The 7,122-nt window shown below is 33.4% G+C and overlaps 1 protein-coding gene across 1 annotated transcript; it reads right to left on the bottom strand.

Annotated features, from left to right (window-relative positions):
* Window positions 1–5,370: 5,370 nt before the first annotated feature.
* On the bottom strand, window positions 5,371–5,979 carry ptrhd1 (peptidyl-tRNA hydrolase domain containing 1). The gene is made up of 2 exons (XM_015004390.2): window positions 5,737–5,979; window positions 5,371–5,649 (listed from the first exon to the last, which is right to left on the bottom strand). The coding sequence occupies exons 1-2, from the start codon at window positions 5,944–5,946 to the stop codon at window positions 5,479–5,481; spliced, it is 381 nt and encodes a 126-aa protein (XP_014859876.1). The 5' UTR covers window positions 5,947–5,979; the 3' UTR covers window positions 5,371–5,478.
* Window positions 5,980–7,122: the final 1,143 nt, after the last annotated feature.

Below are 7,122 nucleotides of genomic sequence, written 5' to 3'. Positions count from 1 at the left end.
TGTACACAGGGCAGCCATGTTGTATTTTAATGTGGTTTGCAAGAAATCATCAACTTTTCAAGTTTTTATTGAAGATATTTTCAGCACTAGAGCTGCAACTTGTTTGGTGCAACTTACTTGTTGTAAAGTGCTGCATAAATAAAGTAACTGTGCAAAACAGTGCAAATACATTATTATCCCAAAATCTAAATGAACAGAGGAAAACTGGGCAAAGAATAGATGAATTTTGTGATGATCTATTACCTAAATCCTTAAAGCCAAAAGGAAATATATTTATTGTCATACAGATGCAAAGCCCTTGCTATCTCATTGCATGGCTTACATTTTTGCTTAAAGAAGATTTTAAAATATTCGCTAATGAACAGACAAAAACCCAGATAGAATTTTTTTTTAATCAATTTACAGATAAAATCTTTTTTAAATAAAAAATATTAAGGAATAACATCAAAAGTTTAAAAAAAATCTTAATTTTGTAGTAAATAGAACAACAAACATCCAGCTACTTTTACTCAAAAGCTTCCATTGATACAGCAAACGCTAAAGAAATAGTGACTCAAATCTTATTATTGGTGATTAAATAAATAAAAAAATACCAAGCCCAACAAAGAAAAGCAACCAAAATAATTTCTATTGTTTAATACTATTGACCGCTATTGATCACTTTCCTAAAAAAAAAATAAAAAAAATCTAATTTACTAATTTCAATTAAATCTTCCATCTTTAATTTATAATTGAGCAGATACAATTGAAAAGGGCACAAATTAATTTGTACATTTTTAAATAAAAAAAGCCCCTTGATTGCTGTCAACGTGACGATTTTTCCCCTTGTTGCAAAAAGTTTCAGGTTGCATGACTACTATCCGACCACATGGGGGACAGTTTTCATAAATATTGCCGACATTTCAACCGTCCGCAACTCATGGCGATAACTGCGAATCGGCGGTGCTTTAAGCTAGCAGTTGTTACCTTGGGAAACATCCAATTTCCCATGCTAACATTTTCTTTGTACAACTCGATGTTTAGACAGTGTGCTATTTTCCACATCAAATAGGACCTGAGATGCTATGCTAATGCTAACAGGCCATAGAAATGAATACATATGTCTATGCTAACTGCAGTTACAGTTAGCCTAGCATGTCCCCAAAATAACAATAAATTCAAGATTTGCTTTTTTTGTTCACACTTAAATCTTTCAAATAAGCAAATTTTAATATCAGACATGGGTAACATACTTTTAAATAATCTATTTTGTAAAAAGTTGATATGATCTATAAAGGAGAGAAGCTACCCAAACAAGGCTAGTTTCTTCCTAAACCAAAAAGTGGTTGGAGCAATTGCTATCAAGTAGGGTTGGAATGATCAATCGGATTTATTGTGATGAACAAGACATTTTTCTATGTAATAAGTAAAAAAAAAAAGAAAAAAAAAAAACACCTCCAGTGTAACTAGAGATTTTTAAATCAATCTTAAGGAATTAAAGCTCCTATATTTTGCTGAAAAGTTACTTGTAAGTTAACATTGTCTTAATTCTAGTGTACTAAGATATTTGTACCAGAAAAAAAGCAAAAATACTTGAGATTTTGTTTTTGCAATGTACCCACCTACTTTATTGCAAAAACTTAGTATCTTTCTTTGTTTTTAAGCCATTGTTATTTAATTACAAGAACACATTTCTTTCACAGTAGCTAGCAAATATTATAAGCAGTGTTTTTTTCAAGATATCCTAAATAAGTTTTATTTAGCTGGGCTGAGGGCAAAATGGCTGCCAAACAAAGAAAGGTTTGTTGTTTTTGTTTATATTATACTTTAAGACAATTATCTTTTGGTTTTAGATGGATTCAGGATGTAAACAATTATTTCAAAAATAATCACTTTACATTTAGTGAAGCCAACTCGTATATCTGTATTTATATCTTATATATCCAGCCTTTTACAGAGGAATTATGGCAGCTGGATGAATCGAGCAACCAGAGGAGTATTTCCAAGAATACATCAGGGAGAAAAACTGTACACTGCTATATTTATTAAACTGACTGAGGGCACAATTATCCGGTGGTTCAAGGCAAGCGAGGGCTTTATGCTTTTACCCAGACAGACACTTTTACACACTTCTGGCATTTTTAAATTGCTGTTCACCTTCATCTTGTTTTCCTGATAAAACACAGGAACACCAAGTCACAGAGGCAACATCCACATGTAACGCCTTACGATCAAACCATTGGGGCAGAGACAGATATTTAGGTGAAACAACAAGGTCAAGTCAAAAGTACTCACAGTCCAAAACAATTTTTAAAAATCAAACAAATAAAAGATTTAAAAAGAATTTGCACATTTGCTGTATTAAAAAAGACATCTAGGTTTCAAATTTCCTTAAAACATGGTTTAATAAATTTATTTTAAGTTTTAGTTACTGGATTTGGGTTAATTTCTTTTCAAATGGTTCCTAATATTTAACCAAATTTAATCAATTTTAAAAAAGCTGAGAAAGACATCTTTTGAGGGCAGAATTATCTGGTACTTCAATTAAAAATATAAAGTTTGACAAACAAATTTTATAATTCTTGAACAGCAAGAGGGGGTCCAAAAATAATCAGTCTGAGGACGTAATACATTTATGACAACTCACAAAAAAATGAGGAAATGTTGAATGTTGAGAATCTTTTGGAAGTTATATAAATATTTTGAAACAATTGTGCAAAAAACAAAAACAAAAAAAAAACAAAGCAAAACTGAGACAATAACAATATATACTGTGACAGACACGTGATCAATATAAATTTGATTTTCAATATTCAATAAACAGAATATTCACGGAACCGCACGGCATTCTGGGGGATATAGGCAGAGGAAAGGCTAGCTGGTCACGGCTAGCTAAGCTAGATTAATGACTTGAACTAACTCGGTCCCTCTTTGGTTACCAACTCACTCATTCTTTGGTTACCTAGCAACAGCCTGTTGAGTAACTGGCGCAGCAGCTCCGGAACTGCTTAAAAAAATAAAAGTAAAAATAAAAAACAACGGTGTGGGATGAAAACTACGGATATAACAAGGTCACTCGGTTGGTATATTTCAGATATTTAAAACGAAATGCTTACATTTTTCAGCCAAATACTTATAACTAAGCTTTTTTCTTCTGGTAAAATTGCACCCAATTATATTTATATCATGTTCTCAAAATTAAATAACTGGCTTCAATATTTCAGCAGGTTTTACAGGGAATGAAAGGAGGATTCGAGTTCCAAAAGCAAATTGCTCGTATTTCCGGTCTGCAGGGGTAAATTTGATCTGATCAGTTCTGCAGTTTTTTTCTTCATCGCTCTGAGTTTGTTTGATACGTGATGAAAAACAGACATTTTCACCACATCCTGTCCGTTTTCCTGCCGTCCCTCTGCTGAACACGTCTGCAGCCTGCGGACGTGTTCAACTGGTTGCTCCTGTGCAGCTCAAACGATTCCCAGTTAGAAAATGAGTCAGACCGAAACTATTTCAGTAACAGATGAGGCGAGTTTAGTCCTGACAAACAAAGCGTCGCCATTCAGCTCTGAAAACTCAAATGAACTAGTTGTTGTATTTAAGGCTGCTCTAAAAAGCATATACTTTTTATTGTTACTGAGTAAAAAGTATCTTACCTATTAAGCAGGAACATATCAGTTTTATTCGCCACGTCTTGTTTAGATGTGGATGTTAAAGTAAAACATTTTAGACTTTTGAAACAAGAAATTTCCAAAGGCAATTTTTTCCCCACTTTTGACGCTCAGAAATGTCCACGTTTTTCCCAGAAAAGTTCGAAGATCAGTCTAAAAGTTTTTCAGATTTTTCTGAAATTTTTTTTGTTGCATTTTTTGACTTTTCTAAAAATTTTCTGAGATTGATCTACCAAATTCTCCACTTTTCAAACTCTGAATTTTTCTTGTTTTTCTGCTACAATATATCTGAGATTAATCTAAATATTTCTGACTTTGGCGAAAATTTACTCTTGTTTTCTATGTACAGTGGCTCCAACACGCCGTCGTAGATTAATTATAACTTTGTCTCCCTTTATTACTGAAGACAGTTACACCACTAAACTAAACTAAAATAAATAAATAAATAAATAAATAATAATTTTGATTTTTTAAAAAAATCTTCTTAGATCAAAAGTCATAATTTTGAGCTTGATGTCGGTTTTCTTTCTAGTGGCCCTTATCCTCTTCCGTACCCTACTGTGCCTTTTGAAAACATTTTATTCTGATGTTGTGACCGGGAAGCAATCAGAGATGAACGCAGTCTGCAGGTATCAGGCAGGTCAAGGCAGGCACATATTTAATGTTTCAGTTCAGGTTTACGCCTCAACCACGGAAACTTTACAAAGTTGAACAATATTGTCTAAAAATTTCCACAAGGGATAAAAATCTGCAAGTGATAAAACAAGGACAGCCATGAAATATTTGCTCTTAGCGATTGTTAAACCTTTGAGAAAAAGCAGCTGCTTGTATCTTTAAATACATTTTTATAAAATGTTGTTTACAGAAAAGCTCACATTATTCTTTCTGATCTGTTGATACTGAAATTGCAAGAAATTGATTATCAGCGGCGCAACGATAAAAAAAGTTATGATCCATAACAAACGCCTTTTCAGGAATTGTGGCTATTTTTCAGCGCCCTCCTGTGATGAAAAATAATATAACATAAACATTTCTTTAACTTTAAAAAACGAAAATGCTTCACTTATTGGAATTAACATTTATCCAAACAATTTAGGCTTATTAATACTCGTTTTTCACATTCTTTCCCTTTACAACCACAAACTTTAACACATTTTATTAGGATTTTGATTAAATAAATTAATTCTCTATTACGTAAAAGTATGAATATTTCCTTTATTTTAAATTAAAAAAAAAAGAGAGAAGAAGAAAACCTCCCAGCAGTCCCTCACCACCAAAGCATTGAGCCAGGAATGTTAAGGATCCAGAAAAATCTAAAATTTGGTAGAAAAATCTCAAAAATTCTGTTTCTTTTCAAGTAATTTTCAACTCTGAAATGTTATTTTACAGGTAATTGAGATTTTTAGAATGTTTTCTTGTATCAAGACATTCTTTTCTACTTTTGAAAGGTTTTTTACGTTATTTTTTTCTCTGTAATTTATAAGATTAAGCTAAAAATTTCTGAAAAATTTCTAGTATATTTTTTGACTTTTCAAACTCAGAAATGTCTTTTTTTTCAGAAATGTACTGCATTTTTAATAAAATCTGAATTGTTTTACCTTTTCAAATAAAAAATATTTTATGTCACTTTACAATTGAACTAAATCAGCATACTGCATAGGGTTTCTGTTGATTTTCCACAGTTAAAGTAACAGCTGATATGTTACAAATTTCTCTTGAGACAGACTGCTTTCAACAAGGATTTATTCATGTAAACATGGAATCATTGTGCAGCTTGATTTTGGCGCCACCCAGTGGACACTTATAGATTTCTTTCGCTTTAAGTCGTTTTCCATTATTTAAACAGTTTGAACTTCTTCATCAGCGGTTGCACCGTCTCTTTCGGGTACGGCTTCAGGGCCAGGCAGGTGGGGATGTTTTCCGGCTGCTCGATCCAGAGTTTGTGGGAGATTCCTGCCTGAGTCAGGGAGTCCGACAGTCCGGAGAGAGCGGCTTCATCCGGGGCCTGCGGAGCAAAAACAACCCGGTTTTTACTCACATCTGGATGTGTTTCCATCTCCGGGGACTAAACGCTGCTGGCGGCGCCGCTCACCCCCAGCACCACCTTGTGCATAGCGTCCAGCTGCTCCAGGTACTGCCGGGTATCTGGGTCTCCGTAGTGTAGGTGGATGGCGGCGGTAGCGGCGTGGCAGGCCTGGGTGATGACGGCCCCCAGCGGCCATGACAGTTGGTGGACCAGGTCCGAGCGGACCACCACGTACTGGACCAGCCGGCTGGGAGCGCCGGCACCGGGGGCGGCCATCTTCAAGCTGTGACCGGAAGCTGGTTTGTTTATGTTCCGGGTTTGAGTGACGTCACCAGAACGGATTTTAACACCGCCCCCTAGCGGTTTGTTTTCATTCCACTACTTAAATAATCACTGTAGATAAATGTATGCTTGAAAAAATACATTTTCTAATAATCATAAATAAAAAGTAATTTTATTTTTTACTGCCTGTATATCAAAGAATTGAAAATAGGAATATTTAATGAAGAGTTTTGCATAGCAAATCATTTTTGTTTTACTCTTCAGGTAAACTGTGGCCCAAATAAAAATGTTAATACCAAAAATAAAATAAAAAAATTGAACATTAAATTTTAAATAGAACAATACTCTTATTACTACTAACTCTACTTTCACTAATCCTACCAATATATATATGGTAAATATACTACCACTTCCAATAATAATGCAAATATTAATTTATAAAAATTGAGCAAAAAAAAAGTTTTCTTGCCAATTAATGACTATATCCTAAAATAATAGTAACTAGTGAACAACAAATAAAAAAAGTATCTATTTGAACTATAAATTTTAAATAACTTTCTATATTATTGCTACTACTTGCACTAATTTTAATAATTGTTTTATCACTAGTAATGCAAATAATTTTTCATATGAGTTATTGGATAATTCAGAATCCAATACAACAAAATTATTGGATTCAGATACATAACTGATTATTGATTATTACAGTACTTTACTGAATATTATACAATGATTAAAAATCAGCTTTTATCTCTTGCAGCTAAACAATGAATCACTACAATAATATTAATCACTAATGAAAAACTATTTGTTATATTGAGGAATGTGGAGGACTGCAATAATTCATTGTAGCCCAAATGGTACAAAAACATGTTATATTAATTCTAAAATAAATTAAATTCTAGAGCTACCCTGCTCATGTTAGCTCTTATGTTCTGTTTTGTCAACTTTTATTCATAATTTATTGGTTGAATCATTGAATGTTTGGACGGTTTTAGACGCTGTGCAGCTGGAAAAATTTATTCTCTTTCAAACAGCAACAGTCTTCCATCAGAGGCATCTTGAGATTTGTTGCAACACTGACTGCTCCTGGAGATCCTTAAAAAAACAACAACCCTGCACTTTCATTCAAAAATTCAGACAGATAAATGACAGACACGCGCAGCGAAA

This window comes from Poecilia mexicana, unplaced genomic scaffold (genome assembly GCF_051168715.1).
Source record: "Poecilia mexicana isolate PSO_F unplaced genomic scaffold, ASM5116871v1 scaffold_21, whole genome shotgun sequence".
NCBI classification, from domain to species: Eukaryota; Metazoa; Chordata; class Actinopteri; order Cyprinodontiformes; family Poeciliidae; genus Poecilia; species Poecilia mexicana.
Note: the sequence above shows the minus strand (reverse complement) of the source record. Positions and strands in the feature narration are given on the sequence as shown.